General features: G+C 43.1%; 1 protein-coding gene across 1 annotated transcript; it reads left to right on the top strand.

The window, feature by feature from the left end:
• The first annotated feature begins 1,384 nt into the window (after positions 1-1,384).
• LOC309334964 (autocrine proliferation repressor protein A-like) lies at positions 1,385-17,576 on the top strand. Its single transcript, XM_081849785.1, has 13 exons — positions 1,385-1,900; positions 2,921-3,095; positions 4,264-4,312; positions 5,700-5,822; positions 7,136-7,234; positions 7,393-7,482; positions 8,855-8,984; positions 10,066-10,186; positions 10,579-10,714; positions 13,205-13,293; positions 14,334-14,412; positions 15,558-15,623; positions 16,731-17,576. The coding sequence occupies exons 1-13, from the start codon at positions 1,717-1,719 to the stop codon at positions 16,848-16,850; spliced, it is 1,461 nt and encodes a 486-aa protein (XP_081705911.1). The 5' UTR covers positions 1,385-1,716; the 3' UTR covers positions 16,851-17,576.
• Positions 17,577-18,764: the final 1,188 nt, after the last annotated feature.

Genomic DNA, 18,764 nt, shown 5'->3' with positions numbered 1-18,764 from the left:
TATTCCTTTTTTTTGGGGGGGGGGGGTGATCTTCTGTCCAATGCTTTTTGTTCTGGTCCTCTGTCTGGTGATCTTCTGTCCGATGCACTTGACTCTTTTCCAAGCTCCTTCTGCAAATCTTCTTCGTAGTTATTCAAAAATTTAACTTTATCTTCTACTGATTTTATTTTTATTTTCCTTCCTTTGAAACTGAAGGATAGGCCTTGGGGAAATTCCCACCTAAAGTTGATTTTGTTCTTTCTCAGCAGGGCAACCAAATCACTGTAATTGGACCTAAGATCCAAAAGAGCACAATTTCTGTTTTCATCCTGAAGCAAAGTTCTTAACCTGAGAGCCAGTGTGGTGTAGTGGTTAAGAGCGGTGGTCTCGTAATCTGGGGAACCGGGTTCGAGTCTTCACTCCTCCGCATGCAGCTGCTGGGTGACCTTGGGCCAGTCACACTTCTTTGAAGTCTCTCAGCCCCACTCACCTCACAGAGTGTTTGTTGTGGGGGAGGAAGAAAAAGGAGAATGTTAGCCGCTTTGAGACTCCTTAAAGGGAGTGAAAGGCGGGATATCAAATCCAAACTCTTCTTCCTCTTCTTCACTATTTCTGGGTTAGCGGAGTCTGTAACCTGAAGCGTATGTAACCTGAGGTACCACTGTATCCTTCTTAAATTGTGGCACCCAGAAATGGACACAGTCTGGCATGGTCTGACCAAGGCAGAATAGAGTGGTACTATTACTACTTTTGATCAGGATCCCGTACTTCTGTCGAGTAACACTAGCTTTTTCTGCAGCTGCATCACGCTATTGACTCATGTTAAGCTTGTAGTCTACTAAGACTTCTAGATTCTTTTCACACGTACTATTGGCAAGACCGGTACAACTGGTGCTTTCTATATAAATGCAGAACCTTAGATTTGCCCCATTTAAATTCATTTTATTAGTTTCGGCCCAGTTCTCCAATCTGTCATCTTGAATCCCGATTCTGTCTTCTGCAGCATTAACAACCCTCCCAGTAGGTGCCATCTGCAAATTTGAACAACAACGAGCCTAGGACAGAACCTTATGGCCCTCCACTTGTCACCCTTTTCCACAATGACGAGGAAAAATTAGTGAGCACTCTTTGGGTTCAGTCAGTAAACCAGCCCACATTATACCAGCTTCTCCACTGAGATCTGCTGAGCAGATCAAGTAAGTAAAGGGAGACTAGACTACCACCACTTCAGGCAAGGAGGAGCATTTGCTGCTAATTAGTTTCTCAAAACATCTCCCACTCGGTTCTAAAAAGCAAGCTGTGAGTTGTTCACTGGAAGATGTCATTTTACCATTTCGAAAGCTCTTTTTCAAAAAGTGCAAAGGGAAGGTGAACCAATGTCCCATATGAAACTGTAGAAGTTTGGCTACAGGCCTGAATTGATAAGTGGGAGGGTGCTTTGTGATTGGAAGTCAATGAAGAATAACTGGCAGAATTACTTCCTGCGCTCATTAGATCAATCTGCATAAATACTGTCTTGGCCATGTGATTCAGGGCCCTCCCTGCTACGAGACTTGTATAAATACTGGAGAAAGTTGTTGTGACATTCATGGAAAGAACAGCTCTAGATGAAAGCTTTGGCACACACCACCAAGCCTTGTGGAACTTTCCTGCTGGGAGCAACTGTGATCTGAAGTGGGAGAACTGCTGCTGAACAAAGGCAGGTACCTCTTTCAAGGCAACTATACCTGCTTGACCATGTATGCTGCTTTCTCTCTCCTCCTCCTGGCAGCCTGCCTGCCCTCTGGATGGGCGCAGACAGCCCTGGATGACTACGTCAAGCAATATGACCCTCACTACAACTACACTGTCACAAAGAAGGAAGACAGGCCTGACGTGACCGTCTATACCCTCAACATGACCTCCTTGAAGTGGCTGAATGGTGAGAGCAGCAGTTTTGAAATACAGAGGAAGACATTTCCATCCGGGAAGGTGGCTGCTGGGTGGGTGTGATCTGCACTGTGGGTTGTAAGGATGTTGCAGAGTAGCAATATTTAGCAGCTAGGAAGCTAAAACATATGTAAGACTGACTCCCATATAGTCATATCTCATGTTGCGTCTGCTTCAGGTTACGTGTTTTCATGTTGCGTCCCGCGGCAACCCGGAAGTACTGGAATGGGTTACTCCGGGTTTCACCGCTCGCGCATGTGCAGAACTGCTAAATTGTGCTTTGCGCACAACCAGAAGCACTAAATTGCGGCACACGTGTGCGCAGACATGGCGCTTTGGCTTGCGTCAGTTCTGTGTTACCGACGGGTCTCCAGAACAGATCCGTAACACAGGGTTCTACTGTAAAGTATGGTCAATACATTCCTTAAATATTCAAAAGCTTTTACCTGAATAACAGAGGATAAAAGAATGTGTCCACACACACACACAGTCACAAAACATATGCTAATCCAAGCATAGTCTCAGCTTCACTTAGAAAAATGCAGCTTCTTGCTTTAAATCAAATCGTGTATCTTTCGCACTTCCAGTTTTGTAATCAGCCTGTACTATGAAATACTGGGCCATGCCTGTTTCTCATTCAGTCTTGCAATCTGTTCTTCCATTCAGAGAGCCCATTTACTGCTGCACTGCTTTCCCTCGAGACTTCTATGTCTTCTTCATTCAGAGAGAAAAAAACCATTAATACTGTCCTCCTCACAGCTTACTAACATAGCCCGCTTCCTGAGCCATGTCATCACAGTGGAACTCACTCACACATGTAAGATGGAATGATGATATTAACAAGGGAGATACCAAACACTATCTTACACTGTTTCCATTTTGTTACTTTTCTACTACTACGTAGATAAATAAATATAAATAAATAAATACGCCTCCTGGGTAGAAAATGTATTTCAAAGGGGAAATGGAGGCCAAATCCCCCAATGAATAGATTCTGTGTATCTCTTTTCAGAGTCTGAATTGTCTAACCCAATTTGGTGGCATGAGCTGATCATCGTTGTGTCAAAGGAACGAAAAATGAATAACTCGTGTTTCCTGATGCTTGGGATAGGAAGAAATGATGACCTGTCTAGTAAACGAGATTTGAGTGTTGAGGACCTTGTCAATATAGCAAAATCATCTGGGTCGTAAGTAATTGGAGGGACCTCTGAGCAATGAATATGGGACCATCTCTGCTGTGCTCTGTTAAGACTGTTAAGGGAATTAGCAACCCTTCAAGAATAGAGAACTGCAAGGCAGACATACTTGGAGAAGCTACTTTTCCTGGTGGGGAATGAGGTTTGCACATCAAACTTGGACAACCTTCCAGCTGAGGAGGAATACCTTAGAATGATTTGGGGCTTCTCTGAAGCAAAGCAGAAAAACAAAAACAAACAATATTTATTACGGCCATAGGCCCATACAGGTAAAAACAACACATAAATAACAGCTTGTGCACGTGGGGAAAAAAAAAAAAAAAACAGCCGCTAAAACACCACAATAACAATAAAATACTATAAAATAGAATGGCATACTACGCCTTAGTTAGCTTGTAGTGCTCCTTGGCGTCGCTTTTGGGTAAGGACAGCGACCAGGAACCTTGCCACATTCAGGGTCGTATGAGTATCCTTATCCTGCAAGATTTGGGCAAGGTGGAATTTTGGTAAGCAAAGCAGAATTTGTATGAGGCAGCTATATAGTGGTTCCTAAGTTATTGGTATAGGAACTCAGGAGTGGCTGACGAGAGTGATGTAGTCCGAGCTGGAGCAACCAGCTTACACCTCTTCACACATTGAGGTTCTCAGGTAGACTGGGGGAGAACAAAGCCTTGAATACTTAGTTCCTCCCATGGTGAGTGGAAGTGGCAGAACAATTTGCTCTGTGGTATTTACCCCTTGATGCATTAATCAGACTTAAATATGTTGGTTATCCCACATACATTAATAAATTCTGTATTTTGTAACCTGTGAGTGTTTTTGCAGGAGAAAAATAAGTTCTAGCTAATGAAACAGCCAGAAACAAAAATGGACTGAAGATAACTAATCCAGCTCACTGTATTCAAGACAGTTTCTCTATGTTCCAGAGACATATCCTAGTTCATCTTTTCCCCAGCCCCCTAATAAATATGTATAAATTAAAACAAGACCGGATATATTGCCTGAATTCTGTCTTTGCCTTGATTTTAGTGTTAAAATCATAGTTGTGATTGTTCCAAAGCTACCCAGAGCTATTGACTCTGGTCTCTTTGGCCTCATTGCCTGTTGATCACAAATGACGTTTACTCCTGTTGACTAATATTTTGTTTTGTCTCTGAAGCTGTGCAGCACTTTTGGGGCAGATTGGAAACCAGCCAATCACCTACAAGGTAAGTGCTCTAGGATCTTAGCCATGCTGGGAACTTCCCACACTGACTTTCAAACCCATGTAGGAGTCAGGAGTCGGTTGGTTGGGTAGAAATGGGGAAACAGGTGTGGCTGTCACATTTTCCCATTGGAAACTTCTACTACAGATTTTCTTTCCCCAATTTCACTCTGAGGGAAGTCTCAGAGCAAAATCGAGCAGAAATATGCAGTGTGTCCAATAACCTTTCTTTATAAGCTAATTATATTTCATAATATGTGAAGAATTAACCATCTCTTTCATAGATGTCGTTCAAAATACTAGAATTAAAATGTGGGACTCACCTCCTTAGTCATGTGGGGCTCACCTCCTTAGAGAAGGTGAAGGTGAGAGCAGCAGGAGCCTGTTCCCCAGATACATACTGGAGCCATAGATTCCCACTGAATTCCCAGTGGGTTGTACATGGGGCAACTGTGCCTCCTTTTCACTAGGAGTTTAACAATCCTGGCCTGTGGATGGCAGAGCTTGGTTGGACGAGGAGGAGAGTTGGTAGCCACCCGCCCAAGAGCCCTCCAGGGAGGGCTCTGCAGATTATGCCTTAGGGGGCAGAGACTGGTGGTGGGACACCGAGAAGCAGTCAGCAGAAGGGATGAGCTGGGAGCTGAAAGAAGCAGGAGACTTGAGCAATCAAGGGGGAGGGGTCAGGAGAAGGAGGCCATTCCAGGACAGGATTAGAGGCTGAGAGTCACAGTGTGCATGCACAGTCCCAGTCCTGTTGATTCTTCTCCCCCGCCTGCAGGAGGAGTGTCATACACATTGCTGAGCAATGGGCCAGACAGGCCCAGAGGAGGAGCTTATCCCTTCAACACCACCTTTATCTGCTTGGGTGTGATCTAGATTAAAAGCCAGAGGGGGGAGGGCATGCCTAGAGCTTTGTTTCATCACCTCCACTGAGCTAAGATGAACCAGGAACATTGCCGTGTTGTCATTTTCTGCTAATAAAAAGCTAATTGCCTTCCATGTCTGTGTCTGCCCTGTGAATGACCTGGCTTGTTGCTAGCCACTTGACAGTGCCTTACCAGGACCTCTGTTCCTAAAGGTTGTGTTTGGTGCCTCTTCAATTTGCAGTCATGGTTACTGAGGACTGTTTAGCCCAAATATATGTGTAAATTAAAGAAATGCAGGATTTTTTGTGGGGGTAGGGGAGGTATCATCTGTTGGACAGGTTTGGCAACATTAAACAGAACAACCCATCCATCAACAGAACTGAACTTACGTTGTCCAAGTGATAGCTAATTCCCTTCCTGGTGCCCCTCTCTGTGAACTAAGTCAGACCTCTCAGGCTGTTCTAGGGGTCCAGATGGGATGCCTCAACCAAAAACATACTCATCTTTCTCTTATTTTGCTTCTAGACAATCCCTTTGCAAATGTGCAAGAACAGCATTGAAAATGCTGCACTTGTTTGTTCGTGGTGGAAGTTCATGAACGACGAGAGTGAGCCGCCACACGTGCTGATTCAGTTTCCAATGGTGAAGGTAACTCTGGCTTTCTGTATTGGCTGGCAAGCACATGCTGCCATCATTCTGGGAAATATTCTTTATTGTTTCCAGAAACCCCTGAATGCTGGCAGAGTTGCTATAACATTTGCAGAGCACATATCTTTCACTTTTTAAAACCAGCTTGCGCATCGCAGAATCCAGCAGAGCTGGTCCGCCCATGAGGCGAGGTGAGATGGCGGCCTCAGGCCACAGGCCACAGATCTGGACGCAAAGACTACGCCACTGGTGTCTCTGGCGTGGCCGTGCCTTCTTCTCTGCAGGTGTACCTCACCTCCTGTGCTCCAGGTGCACTGCTCCCACATGCCCATGCCCTCTGCAGTGGTGGTGGTTGTGTGTGTGTGTCCACTTGCCCATGCAGGGGTGCACTTGTGGTGGTTGCCTAGAGGAGGCATGGCAGAGGATGTATGGGCCCATGGAGGAGAATGTTAGAGCAGAGGCATGGTGGCATTTGAATGTATTTGGATTAAGGATACCTCCTTGAGGTTTTCACCTTTACAGAATGACTAAGTAAATTCTAGTTATCTTTTAAGGTAAAGGGACCCCTGACCATTAGGTCCAGTCGTGACCCACAGCGCCACCCGCGTCCCTCAGTTATCTTTTGGGAGCAGGTAAATTAGTTGTTTTCTGCTGCTACAATCTCCCATTGAGATTTTGGAACAAGAGGTCTGCAGGCTGGCAACACAAGAATGAGCCTTTTTTGCAGTGGCTCCTCGTCTGCAGAATTCTCTCCCCAGGGAGGCTTGCCTGGCGCCTTCACTACAGGTGCCAGGCAAAAGCTTTCCTCTATAACCAGGCCTTTGGTCTTAAACCTTTGAGAAGTGGGTGGGATGTTTTTAATGTATTTCTTTTTCCTCTTGTATCTATGTGGGGTTTATTGTCTGTTTGCTTTTAAGTCGTTTTGCGTTGCTCTGGGCAAGATAAAGCAGCGAACAAATTTAATAAATAATCATAATGAATATTAAAGTCATGAAGATGAAACACCGTTTGAGGGCACTTAAATTATGCCATGCTGATAGAATGATATAGTCAAACCCAATGCAAGCATCTCCTTCAAATTCATATATATATATAAAATATACATACATACATACATACATACATACATACATACATACATACATATACATCAAATCTACAAAAACTTAGAGAAAGGAAAATTAGAGAAAGGAAAAAAAGAGGGAAAGAAAAAGCATACCAACAACAAAAAAGTAGAAAAAGACAAAGAAAAAAGCCTCAAAAGGCATCTCCTTCAAATTCTAGAGACTACAATCCACTTCTCTTGTGTGCAGGCAGCTGTGCGTGGCATGGACACTGTAGCAGATTTCCTGCTGAAAGAATCAGGTGGAAAGGTGGAAATCACAAAGTTCACAGTGTCTGGTCTTTCCAAGGTAGGTATGAACTGCAAGTCTGTGCTGTACTGGATTTCCGGCACACCAGAATTAACCCTATGCATGCTCATCCCCATTTCACCTGTATATGCTATGTTTGGGCTCTCCAGTGGGAACTGAATACCTCTGCATCTTTATGCTTTATGTCTTTATTGCAGCGTGGCTGGGCCACCTGGCTGGTAGCAGCTGTGGACAAGAGAGTTGAGTCATTTATTCCAATTATCTATGATCTTTTGAATATTGTTAAGGTGAGTATCTGTTCAAAGGATGGTGTACTAGCTGTGTGTACTTAGTCTTGAGTCTTCTTCATAGTTTCTTCATAGTACTCTGGACAAATAAGAATATGTTGGCCATTTGCAGGCAGGCCACAAGTGTGAGAGCCAGTGAAACTTCTGAGGAAGGGCACTCCACAGCCTCAGCACCACTGCTGCAAAGACCCTGTCCTGTGTCCTAATCAGCCATGCTTTTGAAGGCAAGGGACAGTGAGGAATCCCTCCAGTGATTGTAAGGGAGGAGAGGCAAATTTGTGGAGGGAAAATGGTCTTTCAAACATCCTGGCCCCAAATATTGGTTGGTTAACAGCTGTTTAGTTATGAGGCTGGGGAGGGACAAAGTGTAGAATATTTAAAATGCAGTCAAATCAATAATTAATGTTTTGCTAGGCAGGCTGATGATAGCAGCTGAAACTCACAGAATTTTCCTGTAAACTTACCAGAGAGAAGTCTGTGAGAGATACCCCCACTGTGCCCTGACATGGGGAGGGCATAGTTATATTTTCTCTGACCTGCCTGGGCACACCCTCCTTTCCATTTCTTTCTATTCTGCCAGCAATGTGAAAACATCTGTTTAGTCTGAGCTCCAAGATCAGACTAAATTTAAGCTAGACATAGTAACTGAATTACCATTTTAAGCCTACCTGAACAAAGCTGCTGTATCTGATACCCTTCAACAAGTATTCTGAGTGAATGTTATTTTTACATTTTACAATACTGTTTATGTGATTGTTGTCTTAAGGGAGATAAAAGGGGGAAATAGCAGGAGCATCTAGTCTCCCTTAAAACATTCTGGATTACTTAAACTAAAAGGCTAAAACTAGCCTATCTAAGCTTCCCCTCAAGCTGCAAAGCTGAACTCACAAATGTGATGTTGAAACCCAAGTAAATAACCCAAAAAGCCATAGGTACTGACTGTTGGCAGTATGATAGGGATAACTTATTGGCATGTTTTGTTTTGTGTTTATCATCTTAGTCAGAAGTGTACCTAGGGGTAGGTGAAACCAAACCAAATAACCTATCAGGTGTTGGAGTCCTCCCACAACACCTGGAACGCCCCACACCTGGAGCGGCTTCCAGGCAGAGAGCAGTGCAGGTGCCCTGTCTAGTCCTAAGAAGACACCTTCCTCTTATCCAGGCAACCTTGCCTGCTTCTGAGATTTTTTTGGGGGGAGGCACCAATATAGCTCCTTGACAAGGGCACAAGGGACTCTATGTATGCCTCTGAGCCTAGCCCTGCTATAAAGAGTTGAATAAATCTTGTCCTCCATACTATAGAACTTCAGGTTCTTAATATATGACACTTGCTATGTGCACATAGAATTCATTTGTGACTTCTTTGCTACAGAACTGGCATCATGAATACCGATCATACTGTGGCTGGGGCTTTGCATTGTATCATTTCTATGTCATGAATCTAACTCGGCAGTTGGACACCCCACGGTTCCAGGAATTAACTTCACATGTTGATCCGTTTGGTGAGCAATTCCTACCATCTCAGATTTCTCTGGTGAATCAGATGGTTGCAGAAGAAAGGATTGGATAAGTGGGAAAGGGCAGCCCCAGGGAATTTTGGTGGCACTATAATGCATGTGGGACGCGGGTGGCGCTGTGGGTTAAACCACAGAGCCTAGGGCTTGCCGATCAGAAGGTCGGCGGTTCGAATCCCCGCGATGGGGTGAGCTCCCGTTCCTCGGTCCCTGCTCCTGCTCCTGCCAACCTAGCAGTTCGAAAGCACGTCAAAGTGCAAGTAGATAAATAGGTACCACTCCGGCGGGAAGGTAAACAGTGTTTCCGTGTGCTGCTCTGGTTCGCCAGAAGTGGCTTAGTGATGCTGGCCACATGACCCGGAAGCTGTACGCCGGCTCCCTCGACCAATAAAGCGAGATGAGCGCCGCAACCCCAGAATCAGTCACGAATGGACCTAATGGTCAGGGGTCCCTTTACCTTTACCTTATAATGCATGTAAGATACGTTGAAGAGCATGGCATCCATTTACGGTAATTAAAGGGCCATTTGGTGCTCCTGTGGAGTGAGGATTAGGGGGTTGTTGATTAGTGATTGTTGTTTCTTGTAAAAATATGTGAAAACGTTGAAATATTTGCAGAGGGAAAACACTGAAAATATGCCGGCGTGCAGTGGGATAAGAAATGGGTCAACCAGATCAAGTCCTCTCCCCTTTTCCGCTTTCCTTTTGGAAACCTTCCCTCAATCCTGTAAACTAGGACCTTCCTCATCTGAGGCATAGCAGCAAACTGTGAAATCCTGGCTGAAGACTATGAGTTTGTGACATAGGAGCCAACTCCTAGGGGCCATGGGCCCCCACAATAAAATAATATGGGCTTAGTTTGCCACAATAAGGCTTTTAAACATGTTTTCCAGTTCTATTTTTGTTCCCACCTGTCCAGTGAATGTTTACAGCTCTTTAGGGATTTGTGATCTTTACTCCATTTCTCTTGTTGTCCAATCTTACCAGCCTTTGATGATGTAAATAAGCAGCAGCAACTTGAGAACTGCATCTGTTGCCCATTAAAATAACGTTAAATTTTCCATCCTCAGAATATAAAGAACGATACCAAAATAGGACCCTGCTCACGATCTTATCAACAGGAGATGACTTCTTCCTGCCTGATGACTCGTACTATTTCTTTGATGAGCTACCAGGAAAGAAATATATCCGGTGAGTTTCATGCTGAAAAGCTTACCAGACTGTCCTTTTTGAGGCAATGAGATCATTCCTCTGGTTACAGGCAATGACCAGATGGCTTGAGCCCCAGATGAGAGACAATACTGAGAAAGCAGAGCAGATCCTCAGCTGTTGTGTGAACCCACTTGTGTAATATGAACAATAGTACCAGTGAAGAAAGCTGCAGATCTTTGCTGCACAATTCACATAGGCTTTGAATGATGATGCAATGATTTTTTCTTTGTATATTTATATGTGTGCATTCTTTCCAAGGAGGAAAAACTCTGAAAAGTCAAATTTCTGTGATTAGAAGAAACATGTCATTGCTTTACCTTAGACTATTGCAAGGAAGGTATTTTTGTAAAAACCTCTCTGTTGCACTGCAGATTCATCCCGAACACTAATCACGCTATAACATTATTACCATGGAATAGAGCATCTATCCTTGAATCGTGTAGAGCCTTTTATCTCAGCACCATGCAGAATTTGACCATGCCTCAAATTTCTTGGAACAGGTCTGAGGTGAGGAATACATGTCTTCTTTTACATACCAATTGACAAGAATAATTCAGTCGTGAAGTTTGTTCTGTAATTTAGACCAAGCCATGAATGCATGTTGTCCCTAAGAGATGGAAATTAAGTGTGGTCCTTACTAAGGATACTCGGTCGAGCTCAAGATTCCTAAGAAGCTATCAGAATTTTAAAGTTCATTTGGCTGCAATCTTGGTTATAAACATCAAGGATGGGTGAACAGGAAGTCCTTAATATTGTAGAATAGGATTACAAGTTTTGGGTGACAAAATGTAACTTTGAATTTTGAAATAAAATAAAACACTAACGATAAAGAAATACTGAAAGCAGGAAAGTTGTTATGATTATATGTAAACAGGCCTTGCTTAATATTGTCTTTTACCAGTAAATGATGAGAACAGTCTTCTTTGGCGATCACTCGTAGCTGAGTAAGATTGTCTTCCATAAACACGGTTTTAACAATGAGTCCGTAAGTGACTGTGGAGGCCAATTCTGGATCCACATGTCATTCCACAGTGGGGACATTGGTTTTCGGGTGGGAGTTGATCACGGTGTGGATGTGCCAAGCGTGCTTTCCTCTTAGCACGTTTCTCCCTTGTGTCCTGAGTTCAAGTGTCTTCAAAGCCCATGGCACTTTTGGTAAAGTCTGTTCTCCAACGGGAGTGCTTGCAGGCCAGTGTTCCCCAGTTGTCAGTGTTTATACTACATTTTTTTAAAGATTTGCCTCGAGACAGTCTTTAAACCTGTTTTGTTGACCACCAGCATTACACTTTCCATTTTTATGTTCAGAATAGAGTAGTTGCTTTGGAAGATGATCATCAGGCAACAATAACTGTATGTGGGATAATAACTATGCTTTTCAATAAGCAGTTTTGAAAGAGATTTTCATTGTGGAAATCGTGCGATGGGAACAATAACTGGGATAGCTCAGCTGGTAGAGCATCCTCTTTCAAGAAGACTGAGGGGAGTGTAGATCTTCCAGCATTTATCCTTACAACAGCTTGGTGAGATACATTTGGATGATGGGCAAAGAGAAAACTGTGGGAGGATCTCGCTTTGTGTATTTCCTGTATGTGGGCATTGTTGCCATTGAGAAGAGGTAAACACAACTGTGCAGTGGGATGGATTTCAATGCGTGTTGTGATGCTCTGCACGGGCAGCTAAATCATTTCTCACCAGGCTGTTCTCATGAATGGAAATCACACTAGCCCATCTGCTTTTAAGCCCCACAGGTGCAGGACATCTGAATGTTTACTTTTCAATATGCAGTTTCGAAATAGATTTTCATTGTGGAAATTGTATGACGGGAACATGTTGGCCTAACATTCATTAACACAATTTTTTAAAAATTGCCTCCCCCTCCAGGCTGCATTTGTCTTTTTTTTTTTTTTTTTTTAATGAGAAATCTGAGCACAGATCTCCCCACAAGAAAGAGGGAGAGGAAGCGAGGAGGGAGAGACAGAATGGTTCGAGATCACTAAGGGGTCCCTGTGCCCAATTTTAGAGAAGCAGTCCTACTTTTGGTTTGCTGGTGTCCTCTATCTGAAGAGCTTGGGTCAAGTGCCATTTTAAGATAAAGAAGAAACCCAAGAAGAAAGGGTTGGGGGCCTTGAATCACCCACTTACATTTAAAACTCAAATAACAGGCTGAGCAGGCACACAGGTTCCCCCTATATGTATAGATTAGTGTGCATAAATGTGATTGAGATCTGTTTGCTCCTTTTGAGAGGCAGAGATGGTGTGTAATTAAGGGGCCAACCTAAATCTCATTCCTTAAACAGGGCAGGAATTTGGAAGTGTATCTTCCTGATTTAAATCTAGCAATCTGGCCACGATGTGATACTGGCTCTCAATTTGTAATAAGTGCTACATTCCAAACATTATCCAGATACAGACAAAAAGAAGGAGATGCTGATCACTCTAGTTTTTAAAAGTGTATCCATTCTTTAAAATATTAAATTTAGTCATAGTGATTTAACACAGACATAGTGGTTCAGTGCCAGGTGAGAGGCCAGGTGAGAATGGTACTGATAAGTATTTGTGCATTTGTGTGATGTTTGTGATTAATTTTTTCTCAGTTTGCAAGGAATAATCACTTCACATGCAGCTGCAGTTACTCCTGGCCCTGATGAGTATACATGCATAATACACACATTTGTCTCATTCCAACATTGCATTTTTAGTCTTATGCTTGAAGAAATATTCAACGTACACCTAAAAATGTAGGGTGAATATGCCCGTAGCCTGAAAATACAAGCAAAACTTCAAGGCTTTCCATTTCCTTTATGTATATGGCAACTATTTGGGTTGACCTCACATATGGTATTGCATGACACAGCCAGTTAAAGCAATGATTGCTGTTGAATTAAATATGCTGTGGAAACAAATTTGTTTTCTGCACCTCCTGTTTGGGAGGATAATAGGAATGGGTGATAACTGGAGGAAGACTTGATAATTCTGTGCTATTCTCTCTTTTTCTAGGCAAATGGCAAAGGCATCATCTCTCTCTCCACAGATCAGGAGCCTTTAAAAACTAGATGTTTCTTTGCTGACACATGGCTCACCAACAAGTAGGCTTCTTTCAGAAATATCTTATATAATTCATTAATATATGGAATTATATACAAAGTCAACGTTGCATACAAAAAAAGTTCCTGAGGTGGTGTCTTTCTTAAAGCTTACCAAATTTTCCTAAAAGCAAGCAAGCAAGCCAGCCAACCACTGGCTTCTATGAGTCAGCAGAGAGCTGCTCCACAAACTTCTAGGTCTCATCTGTGCTGCACATTAAAAACAGCATCACACCAATTTAAACAGTATAGCGGTACCTTGGGTTACGAACTTAATTCGTTCCAGAGGTCCGTTCTTAACCTGAAACTGTTCTTAACCTGAGGTACCACTTTAGCTAATGGGGCCTCCGGATGCCGTCGCGCCATCGCCACATGATTTCTGTTCTCATCCTGAGGCAAAGTTCTTAACCCGAAGTACTACTTCCGGGTTAGCGGAGTTTGTAACCCGAAGTGTTTGTAACCCAAGTTACCACTGTAATGGCTCCACACACAGCCCAGGCAAGGAATCCTGGGGATTGTAGTTTGTTTAATGTCCTAGGAGTTGTTAGGAGATCTATATTCCCTTCACAGAGTTACAATTCCCAGAATTTCCCGGAAAAGAGACTGATGGTTAAAGCACTTTGAAAAGTCTAGCTCTGTGAGGGCAGTGGGGATCTCTTGACAAATTATGGCCCCCAGGGTTATTGCAGGAGAGAGCATTGGTGTTTAAAGTGGTATGGTACTGCTTTATATTTAAAGTGCAGGCGGAGCCCTGTACTTTCCCCCCAGAAATCCTACTAACAAAGATTCAAAAGGAATCACTGAGTCGGTTATTATGGATACTCTGGAACCTTTTGGATCAGGTTGACTGTATTAGAGAACCATCCTGATGGGTGGGTAACCTTGTATGATAAACAGTATCTTTAATTTCCATAAATAACATGATCACTTGTGCCGCAAACAGTAAACTAAAAAAAAATAATATATTGTTGATAGTACTTTTCTCCACAAAACAATTTATTCTGTGCTCATGCCACATCTCTTCTTTCCCTTCTCATTCTCAGGCGAGACTTCAGGCAACTTAGGCTTTCCTTGATTATTGTGAATCCTGCACTTTGGATTGATTGCAATGTTGTTAAAGTGGTAAGAGGCTTAGAATTTCCTTAGTTTCTTCACAAAGCTGAGGATGTCAAGGGTCCTAAAGACACAGACAAACACGAAAGCCGTTCATGGGAAATAAATGTCTTCCTATAAAGTTGGACTTCTGTTGCAGATATTGAATATTTGCAGATTTGCAAATCAGCACATTCATTTAGGCTTTTTGTGTGGTGTGTGTCACAGAAACCTGTTGGCTGCGAAGGGTGATGACAACAGGCACCAGAAAGGCCACAGCTGGTACTTCATTTTGGATGAGCAGAACCTAATGTTCACCAGTAAGCATGTGGACAGAAGGGCCATTCTGGAGAGTGCCTGAGCTCCTTTAGGAGGAAGGGTGGGACCATTAATTGAATGAATCGGTAAGAAATCAAGGAAACCAATAAATAAAATGGGATTCCTTCAATGTCTGAGTTACCCAAACCATTCCTCTGCACCTAGCAGAAGAACATTGTCTTTATGTTGCAGTTGTAAAATCACCCATGCTAGGGAGTAGGGCTCCCTAATGTGGTGGGGAGTATGTCTCTACACGCGTAGTAGGGGTGAGGAACCTCTTTCTGACCGAAAGCCACGTTCTCTTCTGCACAACTTTGTGGAGGCCAGGGTCAGAGGCAAAAGTCAACAGAGCAATCAATGTGAATTCTACCATTGTGCAGTAGCCTAGTTTCTTCACACTCACACATCTTTCTCTATCCTCCATTGAAGCAAGCAAGAAGCATTATCAGAATTCAAGGACACATTCCAGTCAGGGGAAAACATTCCAAGTGGGGAGAAAAGCACAGCTGGTGAGGGATGTGGTTTTTTGGGGGGTGTCCTGGAGATAATCCCAAGGGCCAGCTAGAGAGAGCTGACTTATCTAAGGCAGGAGTGAGAACCTATTCTACTCTATGTAACAAAGCAGGTTGGATGTCAGAGCCATTGGAAATATGTAGAGTGGTTTAAGGTCACCTGGAAAGAAGGGCTATGTCATCTGTGGCCATCCTCCACCACTGCTCCCTCTTCCCTATCCTTGGAAGACACAAACCAGGAACCTCAGCTCACTCTTCTTCAAATTCACACTAATGAACATTCTATAATTTCTTAATATGACACGTTCACTTCTCAGCACCTTCTTCTGTCTTATCTCTTTGCAGGGAACAGGTGTTTATAAAGCAGAATTGTCAAAGCCATTACTTGGATGGAAGGGTTTCTTTATTGAGGTAAATATAATCTCTAGTCGAGTATTTGACTCATTCTTGCACAGCTTTTTCCTTAGCTTAATAGCAGTGTAGGGGGAGGCAATTTCCATTGGAATTGTGGAAGAGGGAAGGGAGGTATAAAACGTTCCTTTCCCTGCACCCTCCTGCTGCTGCTGCTCAGCTGACTGGGGAACAAGTGTGAATGGTGAAAAGTGAAATGGCAAGCAGAAACAAATAATCTTTATCTGGACTCCCTTGCTCTCTTCCTGCTTCTCTGCTGATCAGGTGGAGGGGGTTTTGTGCGCCATATAAGATTAGATAGCCGAGAGAGCAGTTGGGAATTACACACAGATTACACACTGAACAAGAGAGAGAAAACATGCATGTTTTTGGAGAGTATACATACAGATGGGAGAATATGCATATCGGCCAGAGAATGTACAACATTAAAGTATGACATGCACATTCCCCAAAGCTTGTTGGGAATCATAATGGCTAACAATGTACAGAATTCAGACGCTATAGGCAGGTTTCCCAAGCTTTATTAGAGAATATGCATCTTGACCAAGAAATGTTCAGAATTTCTTCTTCATAGAAACATGGGCTGCACATTTTCCATGAAGGCGGCTGAATGTGCACAATGTTGGGTTTCGTGTACATTCACTGTTGAACTTACATTCCCTTTAATATACATTTATTAACTGAAACTAAGTGCTCCAAGACTGCTGTGCAACTGTATAAATAGGCACAACGTATTCTGCGATTAGGCACTGCTCCTAAAATCTGCAGTAAGATGCATCCATCATTTCTTTGATATCTCTGTGCTACAAACTCCTAATCCTGCTCCATTCAGCTCTCTGCAAAGGAACATACAGTGGTACCTCGGGTTAAGTACTTAATTCATTCTGGCGGTCCGTTCTTGACCTGAAACTGTTCTTAACCTGAAGTACTACTTTAGCTAATGTGGCCTCCTGCTGCTGCTGCGCCGCCAGAGCACGATTTCTGTTCTCATCCTGAAGCAAAGTTCTTAACCTGAAGTACTATTTCTGGGTTAGCGGAGTCTGTAACCTGAAGCGTATGTAACCCAAGGTACCACTGTATTGAGCAGAACTGCCATTTCTTTTCCAGGTAACTTTCAAAGGACCTGAGAACGATAAGCATGTTTTCACCTCAGAGGTTCAAATCATCCCAGACACCTTTCCATGTGCAGACTGCAGTGGAGAAGGATGCTGTGGGAAGCTGGTGTGAAACCCTGCAGAGAAAATGTGGCTCCTGTTGCTGACAGCATCCATGAGGGAAGAAATAAGAGGCATTTGGAAAACCATGCAGAGAAGTGGGTGGACAGAGAAGGAACCTCATGCAGAGAAAGCAGACAGGTCCCGCTTAAACTAAAAAGAAATAGGTGCAGGGGTGTCACTCAGGATCAGGGGACCTAACCAAGGAGCAGATGCTGTGGCAGTGGGGAATGGGTAGGGTGGATGTGTGAAGAATACCAGACATGAGAGGAAGGGGCTCGTTCTATAGAATGATGAACAAGTAAATATGACACAGGAAAGTGTGCCTTTTTGATTCCCAATGCCCTGGATCATAATAAAGAATATTATGCTTTACAAGTCTTCATTGAAACTCTGTACTAGTTTTTGATCATTTTATGCAGACAGTACAATTCCTTATCTTACTTTTAAGACAGTTTAACCTCATAATCGGATTAAATATTCTCTAATCTAAGTAATTAATTACCACTGTCATGTAAAGTATTTGAGTTCAAATTCTGCACAAGGCACAGGCCAACAGCTTAACTTCTTTGGCTAGCTATTATCACCTGCCTTTAGAATCCATTCTGGGATACAGTACTAAAAACATGAATATGCTTTAATATCACCTGCAGGGGTTTCCATTGTACTATTCCCATCTTGCTGTTTTCCCTCCATTATCAAATATAGGTTGTTTCTGGCATTTGTGCATTTGGTGAGATTTTCTTGTGTTTTGAAGGCATATGTGTATTGCAAGGAGGAAATTCAATATGATATGAGATTCCCAAATGGGTGAAAATCACACTGAGTCTCAGGAAAACAGTAAAACTCTGGCAAAAGCAGAACACTTCAGATTTTTTGTGCATGACTAATTGCTAGGCCAAACAATCAGCCTCTGAATCAGATTCCCAGGCCATCACAGCATATTAGCTTGAGAGTTTACTATATGCAGTTGAGCTGTACATGCCAAAAGACATAGGCGCCATCTCCTAGAAGCTGAGCTCCTTTTGGCTCCCCAATAAAATATTTGAGGAGCTGAGTTCCCCCAAAGTTTATGCATATCCCTTCTTTAACGCTGCTCCCTTCTTTATATGCAGACAGGGAAGACATATGAAAAGAAATTGGTTTGTCCCCACCATGTCTAGTTGTGCACTCCTAAACAAGGAGATATGACTCAGGACTCTGTCACTGTGATATCTCCCACCACAAAAGGTTTTTTCTCCATTGGAATGGTTTAAAAAAGCATGTATAATGGGGAACACTTCTCACAAATACGTAAAGCATACAGAAGTTTCTCCACTAAGAACAATCTAAATAGCTCAGAGCAATCATCATCATCATCATCATCATCATCATCATCATCCCCTGCCTATCTGACTGGGTTCCCTCAGCCACTCTGGGCGGCTTCCAGCACAGATAAAAACATAATAAAATGTCAAACATTAAAAAAACCTCCCGATACAGGGCTGCCTTCAGACATCTTCTAAAAGTTGTGCAGTTCTTTATCTCCTTGTCATCTTTTGGGAGGGCATTCCACAGGGAGGGCACCACTGCCAAGAAGGCCCTCTGCTTGGTTCCCTATAACTTCACTTCTCACAGTAAGAGAACTGTCAGAAGACCCTTGGAGGAAGACCTTAGTATCCTGGCTGAATGATGGGGGTGGAGATGCTCCTTCAGGTATACGGGGATGAGGCTGTTTAGGGCTTTGAAGGTCAGCACCAATACTTTGAATTGTGCTCAGAAACGTACTGAGAGCTAGTGAAGATCTTTGAGGACCAGTGTTATATGGTCCCAGCAGCCACTCCTAGTCACCAGTCTAGCTGCCACCTTCTGGATTAGTTGTAGTTTCCAAGTCACCTTCAAAGGTAGCCACACGTAGAGTGCATTGCTGTAGTCCAAGTGGGAGATA

The sequence above is a fragment of the Podarcis erhardii genome (assembly GCF_964252035.2).
Source record: "Podarcis erhardii genome assembly, chromosome: 2".
In the NCBI taxonomy this organism is placed as follows: domain Eukaryota; kingdom Metazoa; phylum Chordata; class Lepidosauria; order Squamata; family Lacertidae; genus Podarcis; species Podarcis erhardii.
The sequence above is the reverse complement of the archived record's forward strand: the minus strand, read 5'-3'. Positions and strand labels throughout refer to the sequence as shown.

Excerpts from the sequence above, each read along its gene's own strand:
- LOC309334964 (XM_081849785.1), top strand. The coding sequence starts at position 1,717 with ATGTATGCTGCTTTCTCTCTCCTCCTCCTGGCAGCCTGCCTGCCCTCT. Across the intron at positions 7,235-7,392 it reads CAGTGTCTGGTCTTTCCAAG|CGTGGCTGGGCCACCTGGCT; the intron begins GTAGGTATGAAC and ends TCTTTATTGCAG. Across the intron at positions 15,624-16,730 it reads GGAAGGGTTTCTTTATTGAG|GTAACTTTCAAAGGACCTGA; the intron begins GTAAATATAATC and ends TTTCTTTTCCAG.